A 22,480-nucleotide genomic window follows, 5' to 3' on the forward strand; every position below is an offset into this window, starting at 1 on the left:
TCTCTTACCCTTTCTCCTTCCCTCTCTCTGTGTGTCAGTGGTGTGTGTGTGTGTGTGTGTGTGTGTGTGTGTGTGTGTGGTTCAGAGAAAAACCTGCAGGAATCAGTTCTCTCCTTCCACCATGTGCCCTCTGGGGATTGAAATTTCATGGCCAGGCCTGTGCAGTCAACACCTTTACCAACTGAGCCATCTCACTAGCCCTAGTTCTTCTTCATATAGTAATATCAGACTGTGTAGTAGCGGAGACTATACTACTGAGTGACTAATGCCAAGAACATAGGTTTAAATGATAACTAAAGATTAGGAAGAACATGGGGCTGGAGAGATGGCACAAAGGTTAAGATCACTGGCTGCTCTTCCAGAGGTTCCGAGTTCAATTCCCAGCAACCACATGGTGACTCACAACCATCTGTAATGAGATCTGGTGCCCTCTTCTGTCTTGCATGGATACATGCAGATAGCAAACTGTACACTTAATAAATAGATAAACATTTTTAAAAAGATTAGGAAGGACACTTATGTAGTACTTTGATCTACCCTGTCTAGTCTCTACTAGTCTTTATCTCTACCTTGAGGGATTACCCAGTATAAACCTTGTAATACCTTTGATGTTGGGACTCTTATTACTATCTCCATTTTGTAAGTGAGAAAATGGAAGCGCAAAGATTTTTCTGTTAGTTAGGTTTTTTGTTTTGTTTTTTGGTTTTTTTTTTCTGAGACATATTTTCTCTGTGTAATAGTCTTGGCTGTCCTGGAAGTCTCTTTGTAGACCAGGCTGGCTTTGAACTCATTGACTGAGATCTGCCTGGCTCCGCCTCCCAAGTGCTGGGATTAAAGATGTGTGCCACCATCACCTGGCTGGTTTTGTTTCTTGAGACAGGGTTTCTCTGTGTAACCCTACCTGTCCTGGAACTCTGTAGACCAGGCTGGCATCAAACTCAGGGATATGCTTGCCTTTGGCTCCTGAGAACTGGGATAAAAGGTGTACACCACTATACCTGGCTGGTTTTTCAATTTACATAGAGTCACAAAGCTAGGAAAGGTCTGCAGCACCTGAGCCTCCACAGGGCTCCAGGTGCAGGTTCCCACTGGTCATGCTCTTCTGCCCCTCAGAACTGGCCCAAAGAATCTCCCCGCTCTCTCTCTAACATTTAACCAACCAAGAAGTACCAGTGGACATCACATGTAAAGTGCCCCAAACACTTTCCTACAAAGGACCTTCATATCATCAACATTTCCCTCCCACTTCAACCCATCTAGCTACCTTTGAGCTTAAACATTTCCTTTTCATGGGCACATCTCCAGTTTTTGATCACTTTTCTTGGGAGGTTCCTATTTTGAGCCTCTTTTATTCTTTTTTTTTTTTAAACAAATTTATTTTATGTACATTGGTGTGAAGGTGTCAGATCCCCTGAAACTGGAGTTACAGACAGTTGTGACCTGCCATGTAGGTGCTGGGTATTGAACCTGGGTCTTCTGGAAGAGCAGCCAGTGCTCTTATCCACTGAGCCATCTCTCCAGTCCCGAGGCTCTTTTATTCTTTCTGTTGTTGCATGACTATCTTTTAAGTCCCAGTCTTGTGTGGCTATTATATCATAAAGTTTTTTTGCAGTAACAACAATGAAACCAAGTGGAAAGTCTCTGCGATAGTTTATATTGATTGTGAACTTGACACCAAGGAGACAAGCCTCTGACACTTCTGTGAGGGATTATCTAGAGTAGATTAAATGGGGTGGGAAGATCTGGACTCCAGGTAAAGGACAGCTTGAGCTGAGCACCATTCTTCACTGCAATGTGGCCAATCCCTTCATACCCCTGCCACTGTGACTTCCTACCACGATGGACTGTGTTCCCTCTTTCTCCTTGCCAGGGATTTGGTCACAGCCAGGAAAACAGGAAGTAATGCAGTTGCTTGACGACTAGAGGTCTTTGATCTCAGACTCCAGGGCTAAGACAGTTTCAAAGTTGGTGAGTTCTACTGTTAGCAATACACTGGAGGCCTCAAGCTCCTTCTGTTTTTTCTATTTTAGCATGTGTTCTGCAAGTAGGCATTCATAACTGCAACATGGCTGCCACCCTTCCAGGCGTGAGATCTCCACCCTACCCCTTTTGAAGAACAGAAAGCTTTTCATTGCCTGCCTTAGGCCATATGTTTACTCTGATCCACTAGAAGAGCAGTAAAAGGCACTATGATCAGCTTCAAACACAGCATCACAAGCTCTGAGGGTCTTTAGCTATGGGCCTTCTGAGTCTTCCACATAGCCACAATACCAACAATGGTCACATCCATCCCTGTACCAGTGCCATGGAGATGCTACCATCTTCTATGATTTCTTAGACCTGAAAAAGTTGAGAAACCCTAGCTCAGAGACCAGGATTTTCCTAGGAAGCATGGGAGGTATCAAAGATTTCTGAACCAAACCAGATTTATCAGGTGACAGGGTAAGAAGTGGCTATAAGAAGCAGGGTTGGAAAATGAGCATGGAAGGAGAAAACTAGGAAACTAAATAGCCACGATGACGTCATGCTATGCACACAACTGTGATGACTAGGCCTGTCTCACCTCCCACATCTCTGGTTCTGATTCCCAAGCTTTTTGTACTAGTTAATTTTCTTATCACTATGACAAAATATCCCAGGGTGGCTACTCATGGGAACAAAGATTTATTCTGGGTCACAGTTTCACAGGGGAAGACATGATGGCAGGAGCATGTGGTGTTCTTTACATGGTGGCCAGACTGGAAGATGGGTGCAACCCTTAAGGCCTGATCCTGTTAGCTAACATCTGTCACCTAGGCCCTGAACCTCAAAGTTTCCATAGCTTCCCAAATTATATGCAGTCAATGGGAAAGCATTTATTTCAAATCAGGGGTTTAGAAACATTGTAAGCATTAGCCTAACTAGGTTCAGGGGGCAGAGGGTCAGCCTGGACCCTTGGCAGCCAGCATAAGAGATACTGAGACTGGCCTTTCTGCCGCTCACCTGGTGGGCACTACCAGAAGGGCAGTTGGGAAGAGTGATGAAGGCAGCGTGGTGTATCACTCTGCCCTTGGACATGCCCCAGTGCTCTATATCAACCTGCTTTAACACGCAACAAAACTCCCTTCCACTCAATTTGACAAACATTTTCTAAGAGACTAAACCTCACTCTCAGGTTTGGCTCTGAAACATATAAACCAACACACACCACGGTCAAAGGCAGAATACACTTTCCTGGATGTGATCAGGCAAGAACAGTTCCACTGTTCCAAGAATCAGGCCCCTAAGAAAGCCTTGTTAATTGGAAAGCTCTACTAGTAAATGAGGTAAAATGAAGACAGACAAGAAATATACAGTTTGGCCAGCAGACTGGTATAAATCAAGAGTTACTGGCTAGGATTTTGGTTCACTACATGTCAGTCTAAACTGGTCCAGTCTTTTTGGAAAACCAGAAACCTTCTAGTAGTACTGCTTCAGGTTATTCATTTTACAGAAATCCGACCACAAATATCTTATGTATATGAATGTTTACCATAGCACTGCCTCGATTAAAAACTGGAAACAACATGGATACCCATCAATATGCGGCTAATGAAAATGTGGTGTACTCATTATATAATAGTTTGAGGGATAATAAGACACCACTGTATGCAAGGTGTATTAGTAAGCAAGTCATAGACTTCAGGGTAACATGTATAGGATAGTCTCATTGCTTTATGAGTGAGACCATCACTCATGAGACCATAACATTATTCATGTTGTAATAATGTAATATGTGGGTCATGGTATGTTTAGAAAACATCATTGAGAAACACTAAAGAAGCTTTAACCTGTAAGTCACGCCTACCTCTAACAATTAAATTAGTTATTATACATTACTTTAATGATAATTCTATAGTTCTCAAAAGGGCACAAATGTTCACTTCTGCTCTATAGCAATGAAATCAATAATAACTAGTTGTTGTCATTATTAAGTAGACATACTATGTAAACACTGGAGGCTTTATTGCATTCTGGCTCTGTGCAAGTGGATCTCTGTTCCAGAAACAGTCTACATACCAGTCTAGAGAAAATAGGTTTCTTTTGTTTTCTTTTCTGTTTTGTAGAGACAAAGTCTCTGATAATGCTCAGGCTAGCCTTGAACTCACAAGTCTTTGTTCCTGGACCTTCTGAGTTTGGGAACTAGAGGTCCTGAAGAGAAAGTTATATGAGACATGTACACACTCTTGTAACACAAATTTAAATTCAGAACCATGAAAGTTAAAAAAAAATATGAAAATTCCTCCCTTTATTCACATATACTGATTTGGCATGTGCATTTCTAACCCTATCAACTCACGTACATGAATGCACATGGATTACATTTATAGCTATATAAATGTACATATTTATACACATCCATATGGATGTGTGAAAACATTCACACAGACAGACACACACACACACACACACACACACACCATACTTTGTTTTTACCTGAAAACATAGCACAGATTATTTTCTAGGCCTAGTGAGCTCATGTTACAGAGTGTCTTAGTTTCATTCCTGTTGTGCTAAAAATACCCTGATACAACTTAGAGAAGAAAGGATTTATTACAATTTACAATTACAGGTTAGAGCCCATGCCAGTGTGGAGTACAAGGTGGCAAGGACTTGAAACAGCTAATCATATTACATTCAGAGTGAAAAGCAGAGAACAAAGAATTCATGCATGCTTACTTGTGCTCAGCTCACTTTCTCTACTCTTCCACAGGTCAGGATCCCTTGCCTAGGGAATGGTGCCACCCAGAGTGGGCAGGTCTTCCCACATCAGTTAATGTACTCAAGATAGTCCCCCATAGGCATGTCCACTAACGTAACTGATCTAGGCAACCCCTTATCCACACAAGTACTTCTACGTTGTGTCAAATGGACATTTATACTAACCATAACACAAGAGGACTGCCACTTGGTTTGCTAATAATGAAGCAATAAAATAATTCCCCCCAAAGATATATCAAAGGGGACATATCTTTTTTCTTTTTTTTATATAATTTTTTAATTTAATTTTATATAACAAAGTCCAATTAAATGAAAACAAACATTTATACACAATATTTTGGAATTTGGGTGTCTTTCCAAACTACTTCCTGCTGGTAAGGGGCGCTGTCTTGGGGGATTCGAAGAAGATTCAGATATCCTAGCAAAGGGGGACATATCTTACATTTTGATTGCATACAACTAAATTGAACTAGAGAAGAGTATGTCTTTTTCTGTTTCAAAATATCTTCATTAATTATCATTTTAGGTAATTTAACTTTAATGAAAGAAGAGAGAATATCTTTTCCAGAATGCCTTTCCTTTTGTTTTTTAAAATTAAAAAATTAAAAAAAAAAGTTTTAGTAGGGCAGAACTTTGAGTTCTCGTTAGGACATTGTTCCACTACTCTAAGCAGTCAGATGTATCCTTCCATTTGAATTTGACAATGGTCTTTGTCTTGGGGGTGCTGGGGCTCAAACCCAGGGGCTTGTATATGCTAGGCAAGTAACTGTATTATTGATATACACCACAGACCTTGTTTTGTTTGAGGTAGTATCTCACTATGGATTGCATACTGGCCTGGAATTCACCACTATTTCAGTCATGCTATAAGCTTGGAAGTGATGCTTCTAAGGAAAAGAAGGTAACAGCTATGCTTAGTGAAAGCATAGCTCATGCATGCTTTTTACTTCCTGGAAAACTCAAGACAGTCACGTGTACACTCATGTGGTGGTTGATCGTGATCATCAGATTGACTGCACAGAGAAGAGTGTAGGAGATTGGTGAGACATACCCCGAGTGTGTGTGAGAGCATCTCTAGAGGGGATTAACTAAAGGGAGAAGAGCAATCCTGAATGTAGGTGGCACCATCCCAGGCTGTGGGCCCAAGGTAAAATCCAAAGGGAAAAGGGAGAAACCCAGCTATTGCAGGCATGTTCTCTGATTCCTGGTTGCCGAGAAGCAAGCTGTTCTTCCCTCCAGACCTTCTACTGTAATGGACTTGGAACAGTTAGCCAAAACAAATCCTTCCTTCCTTAAGTTGTTTATGTAGGGCATTGGGTTTCAATGACTACCAAACCAACATGGCACACATGCACATGAACACACGTTTCTATACTTATTTCACATGTATGCAGATGTTAGACTTGCACAATTTATTCATTTATACATTTAAATACATTGGCTGAAAGTAAAGTTAAAAATACAAATACAAAATATAAAATATAGAGGAAAGGAAGATAACACACTAGCATGATTTATTCAATATACACAATATACAGATTATAGTATGGCAAAACTTTATTTACAGCCTACTGTGGCATCTGATCATGAAAAACTTATTCTGTCAGCACTGAGTAGGAGACAAAGGACATTGTCCAGACTCCAGAAACTGCCTCCCAAAAATTGGCTTCTGAAGTTTATTAAAGGAAAATGCGTTCACTAATAAAATACATTTCCAAAAAGAACTTAACAGCCAATTCTTCTGAACTTGGCTTGCTTTCTATTTGGCACCAATGCTTTGAAAGTTTAATATTCACCAACCCTATGGAAGAAAGCACCCTTGAATATCACAGAAGTCCATGGGTGCGTCGCGGGTATAGCTCAGTGGTAGAGCATTTGACTGCAGAAGCCCAAGATAAGGGTCTGTAGCATGGCACTGGTGTTAGCTTATTTACCAAGTATTCCTCTCGTTAGTAAATATTTGCAAAATACCTAGCATTTCACTTGTTCCTGAGATTACGATTCTGTCATTATTTGAGGTTGATGATTAAACGGGGTCAGAGTCTCTTTACATGGCCTGTGCTTGCAGAATTAGGAAACACCTGCACACAGCTAACAGTGAAGCGAAGCAAGTTTTTAATTAAACACTAATAAAGACAGAGGGAGAGGCAGAGAGGGAGAGACCGACAGAGACAGAGAGGGAGAGACAGAGAAATTCACTTTTGCTTTTTAATACTAAGAATCCAAGAGAAAGACAGAGAGACTCACTTTTGCTTTTTACTCCTAAGAACTCAAGTAAATAAAATAAAATTAAAATAACAGGCCCTACCACCCTTAGCTTCAGTGGGTGAGAGGGAGAGAGAGAGAGAGAGAGAGAGAGAGAGGGAGAGAGAGAGGGAGGGAGGGAGAGAGAGGGAGGGAGGGAGAGAGAGGGGCCAATGGGAAAGCAATACCTGGCAAATGGTGAAAGACACCAAGAAAAGAAAGTTAATGGTTGAGACAATCATCAGCATCTGTCAGGAAAGACAGAACACCTTCTAGAGCCCAGCCACAGGCCTGGCAGGAAATGGCAATCACTTGCATTCAGAGCTGATGAGGGCTGCAGGGCAGCCAGCCGCCGGTGGGCACAGAGAGTTCTGGTCATGGGTGAGTTTCAAAGCAGTCCTTGATGTGCCTGCTTCCCTGTCTACTCCGCCGCAACACACATCCCTCATGAAATGATCATCAGAGAAGTCACACAAATGTACTCTCTAGGACCTAGTACTGACTCAATACTTTCAATAATGAAGAATCGTAAACACATGTGCAAATACCAATCCACAAGGCATTCTTCTTGTATGAGCCTTCCAAGGCTTTCCAGAATCCAAACAGCTCCCCTGGACAGCAAGCACACCCATGTGTGCATCTGACAACAAGTGCCAGGCACTGCTCCAGAGGACACCGCAGTGAAGTCCCTGTCTACTCTTACTAATGCCTGGCCTGAATGGCGTAAATGAGCAAATCAATGAAGAGATTCATAAAGCCAGAGACACTGATTGTTATAGAGAAAAATACAGTGGGTAAGGGAAGGACAACGGGTTGCATTCTGGGTAGGTGACATGAAAAATTGACCTTCAGGAGGTGAGTTAGAAGAGTACTGTACACTGTTTGGGGTGGGGGTGGGGTAGGTAGGGAATGAGGCTGTAAGAGAACACTACAAAGGGTGAAGACTTGGAGGTTATGTTGGGGGACAGCAAGACAGCATCAGTGAGGGGCAGAGGGGACAGAATTAGAAGGTAAGGCCCAGAGATGGGTGTGTTGGCTGGGCCTAGGGTGGAGTTGGGAAGAGCATCATGGGAGCACTCATTGCACAAGTCCTTTCTGTGATAGTAAAGGCAATTCCTTCTTAGTGTTCTGAAGTGGCTGAGACCTTGGCTGGACAGGGCAGTGGCTTGTTTTAACCTACTTTGAAATGGTTTCTATGGTATTAAGTTTGAAAACAGGCTTCAGGGAAAGATGGTACCAGGAGGGGCCTATCAGGAAGGTGCTGCTAGGGTCCAGCTAAGACAGGAAGGGAGGCTGGCCCAGAGCTGTGGTGATGAAGATGAGAAGAACTGATGTTCAGTGTGAAGGCAGAGATAATTTGACATATGGTGGGACTGCCATCTGCAGGGGAGAGGGTTTGGGCGAAGGGACCAAGGGTTGAAATGTGTGTAGCAAGTTTAAGATGCAGAGATCATTCAAGGAGTACAGACAGCTCAAAATGTAAGCCTGAATTTATCAGAAAGAGTCAACCAACTAGAAAGGAAGCTTGAAGAGGATAGGCACTTTTCTTTTATACTCAATTTAGTCTTGAGTTGGGGTTACTGAATTAATGAATGTAATCCCTATGTGTGTGCGTGTTCATGTGTGTGCAGTCACATGTATAGCTGCATGCATATATGGAAGCCAGAAAACAATCCCAGCAGTTATTCCTCAGATAATGTCCATCTTGTTTTGTTGAGACAGGGTGTCTTACTGGTAGGGCAAGTAGGCTAGGTTGGCTGGCCAGTAAGCACCGGGGACCTGCCTGTGTCTGCCTCCCCAGTGCTGAGATTATAGTGCACACACCATGCCTGTCTTGCTGCTGCTGCTGCTGTTTTGTTTTAATGCAGGTTCTGGAGCCCCAACTTGGGTCCTTGGTTTTGCAAGGCGAATACATCATTGACTAAGCCAGCTCAACAACCCCTTTCCCACCATTGGGAAATGGTGAAAATTCCAAAACAGCAGGGGAGTCAACTGTCCCTTTGTACCTTATATGGGTTCCAATGACCAAACTCATGCTGCTAGGTTATACAGCAAGAGCTTTAGCACTTTAGCCCTCCCTTTTAAATAAAGGTCCTATTCTCACTTACATAATGAATATTTTATTGCATTTTAATCAGACAAACTAATTTCTATAAAAATATTTGCTGGCCACTACCCAAGGTCAGTGTGATACTTAGGTTATCTGGGTCTTCTGAGCAGTCAAAAAATCTAAAGTTAATAACACAGACAGTTTACCAAGAAAGATGAAAAGCAACAGGGCCAGAATGGTCACAAATGGGAATCTAGGGTTCAGAGTCCTTTAGAGTAGGGTTCAGGAATTGGAAAAATAGAGTCAGAGCTCTGTTCGGAGATAAAATAAGACAAGTTGTCAGCATTTAGCCTTCCCTGAATAAAACATCAGCAACATCAGCAACAAGACTTGAGCAACCTAACTGAAAACAGCCATCAAATATGTTCTCCTCATTTCCCCACACAGTGGCCAATTAGCCCCTTTCCAAAGTCATAAAGACTGTAGTTCTTCATTTGGGATGATGAGAGAAAGAGAGACAAGGCTTCTGTATATTTTAGAAGCTACAAAGTCTATACTATACATTGAGAGCCATGAGTATATGAAGATTATTCAACAAACATCCACCTATTATCCATCCACCTATTATCTATCCATCAATTACTGTCTATCCATTGTCTAGCCAGCCAGCCCCCATCAACTTCCAACCACTCACCCATTCTTCTAGCTGTCCTCCATCTAATACCTATTATCCATCCACATAAAAGCAACAATGTTTTTAATTAGCAGTACATTAAATTCTTACAATAATCTCAGGGAAAATCTTCCAGGGAAAAGAGACTATCATTGCCCACATTTACAGCAGAGAAAAACTGAGCTTCAGAGACCTCAACACAGCTAATGATAACTGAGTTAGGATTTGGGTTCATGCGTGTGTCATGTGTCTATACATGCCTAAACACCAGAGAACAACCTCAGCTGTCCTTCCTCGGGTGCTGTTCACCTTGTTTTTTGAGTGAAGGTTTCTCACTGACTAGGATGGCTGGCTAGTGAGTCCCAGTGATCCACTTGTCTCTACCTTCCCAGTGCTGAGATTACAAGCACATGACACAGTGCTCATACTTTTTACAAAAATATGGCTTCTGGGATTGAACCCCATTCCTTGAGCTTTCAAAGATGCATTTTATTGATTGAGCAATCACCTGGAGGTCAAAATTTGGACTCTTGAAGTCTGAATTTCTAGATACCACTTCCCAGCTTTTCTTCCAACTCATTGGAGTGAACGAATAAGAGACTCATGGATCTGTTTAGACCAATCAGATCATAATAGGTTCTTTACTGTTCAACCACTGAAGACAAGGGTGGGTGCCCAGAGGCCTTGTGCTGAGTCATCTAGAGCACTGCCACCCACTGTAATACATCATAAAACAAATGGCATGGACTCTTGACGTCTTTATGGTGAGCCAAAGATACACCATGCAGGAGCATACAGTGATACCTGTGTTCCATACATACCACGGAGAAGCTCCTGCTTGCGTCATGAAGAAACAAACAGACTAATTTTACTATAGTTCATTAGAACACTGACAAACTAGGAAGGATTTGACATCCCTTAGCAAGAGATGGGCATATTCATCACTGCAGTGCTTGACTAATGGGACTTAGAGATGCATTCCAAAAATGGGTTGTGAGAAAAAATACAGGAGAAGGATGGCACAACATATACATGTAAGTTTGACAAAGATGTGGCGTGGCGTAAGTGTATCTATCATTTATAGATAAAAGCAGATAGGGAAGAATTATTATTCTTTAAGTTGGCCTGTCTTTGTAGAGACAAGTTCTGACCTTCAAGTCATTGTGCTCCTCCTGCTTTAGCTTCCTAAATGCTGGGATTATAGACAAACGTTCTCTTTACCCGGAATCAAACCTTGGACCATGAAAATGCTGAGCAGGCACTCTGCTGCTGTTGTACCCCTAGGTGGGACTATTTCTAGGAAAGGAGGGGGAAGTATGAAGGAGATTTCATCTGACTCTGTAATTTCATTACACCACCAAAAATGTTTGAGGACAACTTGGAAAAATATCAATAATCTGTCTTAAAACTACTGAGAGTTGCACATGCTTTTTGTATTTTTACACAACTTTTCTTTTTCTTTTCCTTTTTTGGACAGGAAGTTAATATGTATCCCAGGGTGCTTAAATAAAACAAAACAAAAACAAAAGAACTTATGATTCTCCTGCCTCAGTCTCCCAAGTGCTCCAATTTCAGGTGTGTGCAATCACCTGGCTTCTTAAAGCTGCTTTTCCCCCTTGTTTCTTGAATGCCAAATATTGTTTGTGTGAAGAGCCAAGCACACAGAGTTTAATGCCTAATAGTATAGTCCAACTCAGATGGCCAGATTCAAAAAAGCACCAATCAAATGGAAAACAGCTATTCAGCAAAAGCTCTACCCAAACCCAACATTCAGCTGACTAAAGGCGTTGGAACATTGTAAGAGAAGGAGACTGGAGAACTTGCTGTGTTTACCTGTTTCTTTCACAGCACTGTTTATTTCAAGATGACCACTACATACACATTTGTATACATGATGCCGATGGAATTGCACATGAAACTTCAATAATTTCTTGTCTTCAACAAAGACTTAATTTTTGCCTTCTTTCCATACTGGAAGTCATATGGTCTTACTTATAAAATTTAGACCCAAAGATCTTATTCCTTATTTGAGACATGCAAGCTCTTCCATAACAACCAGTCGGGACACCAAAATATAACGTTCAGAATAAACCTAAGCAGGGGGTGAACAAGGAGTTTTTTTTTTATACTGCATGACGGAAAGAGAAAAACAAACACTAGTTTGAAATGGCAAGACAGTCCGTTCTTAACCTCGTGTTTGCCAAGCTGTGTGACGAAAAGTTCACAAACGTATTTTAAAGACCGTGAGACTAAATTCGTTGACCTTAAATGCTATGACTCTGAAAAATATATTTATGTTATGTAATGGGCTAAGAAAAGTAAAGGTCACTTTGCTTTTCAGAGTGAGGATGGATGAGGATCTTAGCTTCATGCTGCTAGTTGGTAGTTAGTTGTAGTAGTTAGTAGTAACTAGTACTTGATCCCAGGGCTACCCAGTCTCTTCAGCAGAGGGTAGGCAGCTGTCAAGTCGCCATTCTGAAGGTTGTGCAGTTTTTAATAGCTGAATTCTACATCTTCCTGTTCCTGTGGTCTTCACCCTGCACTTCCTTCCTGCCGGCCCTGATTTAGTCTCGGCCTGGGTCCAGCACCTGTTGGGAGGCATTTGTAGAAGATGCTATGATGTATTGCCAGGCTGATCCTCCTCAGCTGTTGGGAGCACTGGGAACTGACAGCTCTCTCAGCTCCGTCTGGAAATTGCCCTTCCTTTAAAGAGAGTTGCCATTTCCTAGGGTAGCCCAGCTTTCAAGGACCACTTTCAACGAGGGACTAATGGGGTAAGAGGGGAAAGCCAGTGCTCTTGTCCCACTGAAGGATAACTCTTGGCTTCAGAGCTACCCTGTGAGGTCTGGTGTGGCTTCACTGACCGTGAATTGTAACTGAACTCCTCTCTTTGCTTAACTCTGCCCTCTTCCTGGTCTCCTATACAAGGAACAATCCTCACAGGCCTAATGATAACCTTCCTGCTTATTGATCTGAATCTGATTGCTAAGCAACAAAATCTGCACCAGCATGGCTCTCGTTTTTTTGGTGAGTTGGGTCTATTGTGGGCCTGTTCTTACCCATGACCTGCGAGAGGTAACAGAAGTCCCTTGGAGGCGGTGCACCTGTTTCCCAGACCCTAAAAAGCACTATACTTTCCTGGTAACTTGGATTACTGTGAACAACACCCATCAGTTTCCCTTCACCTGCAAAACTCTACTTGTCCTTCAAAGACTAGCACAGGAATCACCTCCTCCAGGAAGTGTTCCATTGTCTGACATTCAGATTACTCTTGTCTGTTGTAAAAGTAAGCTGAGCACTTATCTTGAACATTCTTTTAATTAAAGCCTTAAATTTTTGCACTATGTATGCACTTGGGGTGGAGTGCCTGTGGGTTGGGGGAAGATGGCCTGAGCAAGACATAAGGTTTCTTCTTCTATTGCTTTTTCTTATTTCCTTCAGACAGGGTCTCTCACTGAACCAAAGCTTGCCACTTGGCTAGGCTCCTGATCAGTAAGTTGTGACTTCCGATGCTGGGGTTACAAGTACGTCCTGCTATGGCTTAGCTTTTTGTATGAGTACTGTGGATTCAAATCCAGATCCTTACACTTGCACAACAAGCACTCTACCCAATAAGCCATTTGCCCAGTCCCTTAAGTTTTTGATGAGAAAAATATTTCAAATTCTACTGTTTTGTTTTGTTTTTCTTGTGGTAGAATTGTGGACTTTTTCCTCCTTAACATTATTTACGAAAATTTTTAAAATTTTGTTTCTTCTCCAGAGACTGGCAAATGTTTTCTATAAAGGAGAAGGTGGTAAAGCTTTTTCAGATTTGTACCAGTCATTTAACTCTAAGCAGCTGAGCCACAGATGGCCATTCTACTCCCTGTACTGTCAAAGCAGCCACAGATGGGTAACTGCATGGTTGTGTGACAATAAAACTTTATTCATAAAAACAGAAGGCACACCAGTTTCCAGAGCATAAAATGAGGGGTCAAAGCAAGCAAAGTGCATGTGTTTTAAAATAACAGAGCTCACCAAATAGTTGATGCAGAATTGTCTTGGGGACACAAGGCTTATTTTCAATCAAGCTAGGGAGACACAAAACTCTAAGTGTTGGCACTCTGAGGATCATCGTAGAGAAATGAGCTCAAAAACCTGACTACAAGATGCCCATGGCTTCCTAGATTTATGTATGGGCTTAAAAGAATATGGGACCACTAGAAGAGAAAACTTAAATACCCTATATCTAACCCATACATGAAGGAATTCTTGCCTTCTTTCTTAGTGAACATTTACCCAATGAAGATGGGAACTTAATTTCGATACCGCTTGTCTCAGGTATAAAACTAATAGCAATACTGTCAGTGACCTTTCATCACAGACACTCTGAGCTCAGTGCTAAGGGTTTTATATAACCAAGGGTCAGTCGGCCTTTATCAAGCATTTTCTTATGCCTGTAAGGAGTCAAGTGTTTATGAATATATCTCATGATCTTAGTTATAGCACTTCCTTGTTACCCAGGAGGAAATGAGGGTCAGAGGGGGAAGTACTTTGTACAAGGTCAGGCTTGGTCAAGTGGAGCCTGCAGACTCTTCAAGTCCTAAATGCTGTGCCTTCTCTCTTCTGTGCCAGCTGCCTGTCCCCGAGGAGCTGATCCAGCCTTTCTAGTCACTTAAATACCCCAGATTCAGTTCAAGTCGCATCCTGTTGGAGGCAATGACTCCATTCAAGGTTTGTAGGAAATTCTACCTTGGGGACTCTGGTGAGGGGAACATCTAACTCCAAGTAACAAACTGAGGGCTTTGTTAGAGCATGCCACACTTCACAAAGAGCAAAAAACGTTGATCTTTGTCAACAATATTCCCTCAACACTAACGAACAAGGTAATGAATGACGATGAGGCATGCCATCCAGGAGAGATTTGAGCAGGACAGACAAGCAGCTGACAGATGAGCTTTGAGAATTTTGCCTAAATTAAAGGTGGGTTCTCAAGTCTGGTACCTGGAGCAAACTTCAGTCTTCCCTTATACAGTGGGTCTTTGTCAAACAGTCTCAGGGGACCTCTCTTCCTGCTGTTTACTTACTTCCACTGCTACAAAAATGCCTTATAGTAAATACCTTCATTATTCATAGCTTATTGGCAAATTAAATCACTCACTGTTCCAGCATCTAGAAGTGGAGGAAGTGTTCAATTCCAAGGAAACTATGCCTTCCCAGCCTTGCCAGCCAGGCAATAGCACCACTGCCAACTGCTTTATGAATAGGTGAAGGATCGTCTTTCAAGTGTAGTATATGAATAAACAAAACACCCTAGGGGCCTGCCAGATATTTCAGGTAATGGATAGCTCCTGCCCCACCCTGATCTCTCTCTAGAGTGATCCAGCATTGGGTTTCTTCACAAACAAGACCATTGAGACTAGAAGCAAGAAAACTGGCACCTTAAAAAAATCAACAAGATGTTAACACACACACACACACAACAAAAAAACAAAACAAAAAAAAACATGGGCTCAGTAATATATGTGACCTTGGTGTGCTCAGCAGTATACTGGGTAGAATGGTAGCATATTCTTCTGCACAGTTTATAATTGAGAATTTTAGGATACCAATACAAGTAATCTTATCATGAGCCCCAAAACTCAATTCAAATAGTTGCAGCACAAACACTTTAAAAGGTGTTTGTGTCTTCATCTTTGGACATATCTTGAAGAATAATCTTTTTATTGAGAGAATGTTTGATTTGAGATTCCCATTATGTGGAGACATAGCTGATTGCATTTAAAGAGTGCGTGCGTGCGTGTGTGCATTCGTGCGTGTGTGTGTGTGTGTGTGTGTGTGTGTGTGTGTGTGTGTGTGTGTGTGTGTGCATGCGCCCATGTGCATGCCTGAAGACCAGGGAGGGCTTTAGGTGTCCTGCCCTGTCACTCTCTGCCATTTTTCCCTGAAACAGGTTCTCACTGTACCTGGAAGTAGAATTGTAGCCGGAAAGCCACAGTAATCCTCCTGTTTCAATTACCCAAAGGCATACATGGCCTCACCCATTTCTTACATACATTATGAGTATTTGAAACCAGCTTCTCATACTTGCATAGCAACTTCTCTCACCCTTTGAGCCATTGCCCCAGCCCATGCTTGCATTTTAATCAAATGTTGTACCTTCCCTTTGTTTGGCAGAGCTTTGAGGAAAGGTTTATATAATCAATGGATTAAACCATGGATAGATTCATAACTGAATGGAATCTGTGGAAGGTGGATGCCTTGGTCAGAGGAAATGGATGACCAGGAGCATGCCTAGGGCACATCTTTTCCGTGCTGCTGTCCTCTATATTTCTGTATCCTGGCTACCATGATATAGGCATCTTTCCCTTGCCATGGCCTTCCACTATGATGCGTTTGCCTTTCTACAGGCCTAAAAGAATGGGACCAGCCAACCATCCTGGACTGAAATTTTGAGCCCTAAATCCTTCCCCTTCTAAGTTGTTTTCTCAGGTATTTGTCAGAGCATCCATCAGACATGGACTAACCCAAGCAAATATGTGGTCAGTCAGTGGGCTCTACCTCATTCCCAGTTTCAAAAACTGCCTTACACGCCAGTCAGTCAATCTGGTGTTTCTTAACCCTTTTGTTCATTATTATAACCTTAAAGAGTCTTTTATTTTAATGTATGTTTTTGTTTGGCCATCAACTCATTCTTCATTTTAAAAAAAAGCATTTCTTTATTTGTGTTTGCATGTGAGTAGATGGGTGCCATGTGTATGAGTGGGGTTCTGAGGACAACTTGTATGTCTGCTCTCATCCTACCGCATGGGTTCTAGGGATTGAAATCAGGCTATCAGACTTGGGAGCAAGCTCATTTACCTGCTGAGCCAGCTCACTGACTCCCCCTTTCACTTCTAATGTCATACACTGTAAATTTCCTTATATATTATTATGCTTCAAATGTGCCAGGCAAGTGCTCTACTAGTGAGCTATAACAGCCTGAAAAGAAACCTTTATTTATTTATTTTTGCATCTCTCCCAGAAATAATTTTTGCTCCTTTTGGGTCATATCATGTCAATGAGAATGCATAGAGAGTAATCCTGTTCTCTGTGCCAATTAGTACATAGCATCGTGGTAGTACATGGCATCAGGGTGGGTAGACCCTACATTAGCAGCCCAGAGGATACAAAGGATTTTCTGATAGGTAGGTGGATATAAAAAATTCACTTTCTTTCTGGCTGTGTTGTTTTGTAAGTCTGGTGAATTGCCACAGTTAGCAGAGGGCAGGACAAAAGGAGTCTGTTGAGGATAAGCCAATAACTGAACGTAACCAGGCTGGGAAATAAGCACAGGGCCGTCATCAAACCACACCTCACATTTATTCTACAAGTAGAGCTGTACGCTGTGTCACTGTCACTGCTTCTTACCCTGCTGCTAGTTTTGACTTAGGCGTCTCATCACAATAAAAAAGAAATCCTAAATGATAGAACAGGTAATATTTACTGAATGCTTTCCAAGCTCTAGGCTGTGTGCTAAATATTATACACATCAATGAACTCTTATTAACCTCTTTAATTAGTACTGTTCTATTCCTCACTTTACAGAGGATGAGAGGGAAGCATAGGAAGGTTAGTTTCCCCATGGTCCCACGCAAAAAGAGCTTTGATTCATCCATTGACTATCTCAGGGGCTGAGGGTAGAAATCATTTTCTTTATTATTTTCAGTCTAAGTAATCTGCATCACTATGCTATTGCTAAGCATTTGAGAAGCATTTTTATTTTTTATTTGCTTTTTCCTTCTTTCTTTCTTCCTTCCTTCCTTTCTTTCTTTCTTTTTTTTTAATGATCTTTCGCAATTGAGCTCACAGGTAGAGTATCCACCTGCAATGACCAAGGTCTCCGGTTCCACACCCAGAACTAAACAAACAAACAAACAAACAAAACATCTTTAAGAAACAACCAAGCAATTGGGTCTGTGGCTCAATCTGAGATACTGGATAGCAAGCTGCAGGCCAATGGGAGACCCTATTTCAAAACTAAGGTGCATGATATTGCTGAGGAGCGACACTTCTGTCCACACATATGTGCATATGTACCACATATGCCTGCATACATGTGCATACCCACACACTCATGACTCTATTCATACAAACCATTTTCAAAATTAAAAAGAAGAACAATTGATCAATTTTCTAGAGAAGCAAAGACTCTTGGGCTTTTGGAACCTTCATTCCTAAATTGTTCAGTAACAGCATTAGCAGTAAGTCACAAATCCTCTAAATCCATGGCTAGTGGGGCACAGAGCCTGCCTGGTTGGCTACGGTATTTGTGCTCTCCTTCTGAAAGTTCCTCAAATATTAGAAAGAACAGGCACACTGCACAGGAGGTAAGTGCCTACTCTATAAACAAAACTGAGTGAGTGCTTCCCAAGAAACAAAAGGCCTGAAAGACAGACACATGCCTGGCTCTCAAAAGCCAGGGGTGTAGTCTCCTGTGGCCAGATGGGCTCTATCTACAGTGCGCTAATGCTCTCAAGACCCAGAGGCCTACCAAGGGCTTTCACTGTGTCCTGCTGGTTCCATTTCAAAATGCATAAAATCAGACATGTTAGGCAAACCAGGAGCCATGAAACCACAGGCTGAAATGTTCTTTATGTTTTAACAAGGATGGAAAGAGAACATTCATTCCTCAGAACTCTCAGTCTGTCCTGAGCTGGCCTTTATTCTATCTGGCGGATGGAAGACTATGACTTCTCAAAAATCAAAGCTGGGTCACATGAGGGAGACACTATGACAGATACATTTCAGCCCTATTAGGAATGGGTGAGGTTACATGTGAGGGGGTTCAAAAAAAAAAAAAAGTAACAAACTACTCCATACCCAGGAAACAAGCACAGGTGAAATATTTAGGATTTAACAATATAGTTTTTAAATTTTATCTTAAAGGAATTAATAACTAAAAACAGAGGATTTTTAAACCCATATACAAAAATTCAAGCAAGTCCCAGAGAGGAAGAGGAATGGTCTCCTCACTGGGCAAAGTTGCTACAGATTTTGCCTGCAAGATGGGGCCAGCAAAGTAATAAAGCGGCTGTGTTGTGTAACGGATTAAATCCAAGACTAAGCTTTCCAGCACTTGGCCAAGCCACCCTTCCTTTCCCTAACCTGTCAGCCTTCCACAAAGTGCTCAGAATTTGCTGTCCTTCCTCCCCAGTCGACACAGCACAGAATCAGCTTTTCCTAACTGTTCTCTGCAATCTGGAGCTGCCTGCTGGAAAAGTGCAATAAAATCAGAAGGCGGAAGGTAAATTCACTAACACATGCTCTGACAGCAAGCAATGATGGGAAATCATAGCTCCTGAAATGGCCACCCCCAATGAAATGAAATAGAAATAATCCTCTCAACCTCCAAGTCTCTTTCCACAGACGCTCTGCTGCAAAGCCACAGCCCCCTTTACTAGTGCCAGCAGGCATCTACATCACTTTGGAACACATGTCTGTTGCTGCTGTGTGTGTGGGACTAACTCGCAAGTGCCCCCATACTCAACTGGGGAAAAATGTCAGGCCACCGTTAGCTAGAGCTGCTGAGGATTTGGCTCCAACACCAAGCTACCCGCTAGAAGTTGAAAACAGAGATATCTGAAGCCCGAGGCTAGGAAATCATACAGGTGGACTCGCTCCGGGCTGAGCGCCCAGCATCCCGCAATGGCCCCAGGCGTGGGCTCCCAGGCTCACCTGGTACACGTCCCGCAGCCCGCACCACGTCCGCAGCACCTGGTGGCAAGCCCGCAGCCTCTCGGTGTACCATCTCCGCAGCGTGGACACGGTCAAGTTCCACACGAAGCGGCTGCCACTGAATAGCAGGTCCTCCACTCCGCACATGAACACTGAAGCCATTGGCGCTGCTTTTCCTCCAACCCTGAGGTCCCAGATACTGGGCGCTCCACTCTGCTGCAGCCGACAACCCAAGGGGGTCAGATCTGCCACTAAACTCGCCTTTCACTGCGTGTCCCAGCCAGGTTGGGGCGGCATGCCCCAGGATTGGGCGTCCGCCAGCCAACGGCTGCGGCTGGCACGGAGGAGGCTGTGTGTCACCCCGCCCGCCCGCAGCACCAGCTTCCTAAGCTCCACCAGGCCAGCCCTGGGCGCTCCCTGGGCGCGGGAAGCCCTGGCTGGTGAGGACTCCCCGCAGCGCTGCTCCAGGGCACAGGGCTGCAAGTAGAGCCCAGCTACTCTTTGCAGGCCTAGTGAGGAGCTGCATTTCTGAGGGCTTACACACGCACAACACACACACACACACACACACACACACACACACACACACACACACAGAGAGAGAGAGAGAGAGAGAGAGAGACGAGAGAGAGAGAGAGAGAGAGAGAGAGAGAGAGAGAGAGAGAGAGAGAGAGAGAGAGAGCTCCGGGACCCCTTTATTCTGTAAGCTCTCTGCCTTGCATCTTGCTCTGTCCGCACCTCCCTGGTAAACACTTTTGGGAAAGCCACAGAAGCAGAAGGAAGGAGAGAGAGAGAGAGAAAAAAAAAATCAGTAGCATGTCCCTTTAGATTTCACCCCTGGGGGAAATTGTGCATGTTTTCTTGGCTCTACTGAAGGTAGATGGAGAGCTTCAATGCAACACTGTTGTCCATGTCTCTGGACTGTCTTTGCTCCTGACTTGAGGGTCTCCAAAATAAAAAAAAATTAATTAAATAAATAAATGCCAGCCCCCTGTGGCCACAAGCAAAGCAAGTCCCCTGACACCTCTGCGGGTCCAATTCCTGGGCAAATGTGGCCTCAGTGGAAAACAAGGCACTTTTGGTCCTCTGCAAACAGAGTCTAGTTGTGACTCTCTGGGAGACTAGAAGATTTGAAAGAGGATCCTGATCGGTTTGAATAATATTCAGCCTCAGGACAAGCCTAGCTACAGCTGGCATCACAAACCAGCATGGAGAGCATGCCACTCAAAAAACAAATAAGAAAAGAGTAAATAAAGAGAAAAATAAAAATTGTCCCATGGCTCAAGATGCTGTGGGACAATCCACGCTTTTTGAAGTCTCCCAGGGAACTGGTACCATGTAAGGCATTTGAATCCAAGGTGTCCCACTTATCCCGAGTCTGTATTTTCCTTTCGAATGTTTGTACATTGCAGGCCCCCAGAATCTATCCCATTTCTCAGAACAAGATCACTGCAGCTCAGAAGCCACCCCAGTTGAACCCAGTGGATCACATCCACACGCAGACATAAGAGCATAAGCGGGGATGCCTGGGAGAGAGAGGGGACCAGCACCAAGCCGGGGAGCCAGGAGAGGGTAATGGGGATGAGTATGATCAAATTACATTTCACATGCATGAAATATCACACGTAGCCATTATGACATATAATTAATATATGCCAATAGAAATAATGACAATAACAAAACCCCCACTCACTGCACCAGCTTTCAGGATGGAGATAGGCTCAGGTGTTTTTCTTTGAATTCACCTGTTGCACAATGGCAAGCATTTCATTGGTGGATCCACACCTGCACTATCATCTTTGCTATTAAGTGGCCAAGAGGTAAGATGCCAAAGCTTTTCTTCCAAACTAGCTCCTGAGGCCTCAGGCCAGATTAACTGTCAGTCCATCAGCTCCATTTCAGGTTTCAAATGTGCCCTTAGCATCTTAATCCAGGCGAAACACAAGCATTCAAAACAACACAGACATCTGTCCTCAAAACAAAACAAAACAAAAACCCTGCTGGCTTCAAAGTGGCTGTATTTGAACAATTTTAAAAGAATTTTTGCTTGGGGGTCTGTAAGAGTCATAGGCACAACTGTTCTGAGAGCTGCTGATCTTTCTTGGCAGTAACCCTGCCTGCCTGTCTGCCCATTCGTATTAACATTCTGGCAGTAGTTCACCAGGATAATAGTCATGGTGTTTACACACAATCTGATAGAGAAGGTTTTACTGAATTGGGATAAAATGAACGGAGCATAATTTGGAAAAGAAATGTCACCTTGCTGATGGGAAGTTACTGAACTACAAAAAAAAAAAAAAAAAAAAAAAAAAAAAAAAAGGCCTGCTATAGTAAACCACGGGTACACATCTTTTTTTTAACGATGCAGTTGACTCTGTTCTCGGAAATGTCAGGTAGCCTAGGGAATACCAGAATAACACCCCCAACAGGTCAATTACCAACATCTCGTGACACTGTCCTCTGAGGAAAGATGCTCTCAAGACACTTTGGCAGGTCCTGATCAGGTCTCATGTCAGCAGTCAATTGCAGCCTGGGACATTTTCACTCAAAGTTTCAAAGACAGGGCTTAAGAGAACGTTCCTTCTTCCCTTCGTTTTTTGTTTTTGTTTTTGTTTTGTTTTGTTTTGTTTTTTTTCAGTGTGCGTGCTTATGTGTGCCCATGCTTGCTCATGTGGAGGCTAGAAGTCGATGTGGAAGTTCTCTTCAATCACCATCCACATTACTATCATTCCTTCCATCTGGGGCTTATGGAGTCAGACTGGCTTCAGACTTACAATGTAATCAGGATGGTCTTGAACTCCTGATCTCCTATCTCTATCTCCGAAGTGCCAAGTATATAAGAAAGTGCTGCCACTACATCCAGTTTATGTAGTACTGGAGTTTAAATGGAGAGCCTGTGCGTGCTAGGCAGATAGGTATTCTGGCTGAGTTATATTCCCAAACCCTCCACCTTCTTCCAGACAGGGTCTCATACTACCCTGGAGCTCACTTCTTGGCTAGACTGGCTGGTCTCCACCTCCCAGTTCTGGGGTTACAGATACTCATGTTCACCTGGCAGTTGTTACTTGGGTGCTGAG

The 22,480-nt window shown here is 42.9% G+C and overlaps 1 protein-coding gene across 1 annotated transcript in view; it reads right to left on the bottom strand.

Moving 5' to 3' along the window:
• The window catches only part of Frmd4b (FERM domain containing 4B), a 177,105-nt gene extending 157,381 nt beyond the window's left edge, over positions 1-19,724 (bottom strand). Inside the window, exon 1 of the mRNA XM_051203522.1 lies at positions 19,404-19,724. Within this exon, the coding sequence (XP_051059479.1) occupies positions 19,404-19,565 (162 nt within the window). The 5' untranslated portion in view covers positions 19,566-19,724. The remainder of the gene's footprint in view (positions 1-19,403) is intronic.
• Between the last annotated feature and the right edge of the window lie 2,756 nt (positions 19,725-22,480).

The sequence above is a fragment of the Phodopus roborovskii genome, unplaced genomic scaffold, assembly GCF_943737965.1.
Source record: "Phodopus roborovskii unplaced genomic scaffold, PHOROB, whole genome shotgun sequence".
Classification (NCBI taxonomy): Eukaryota; Metazoa; Chordata; class Mammalia; order Rodentia; family Cricetidae; genus Phodopus; species Phodopus roborovskii.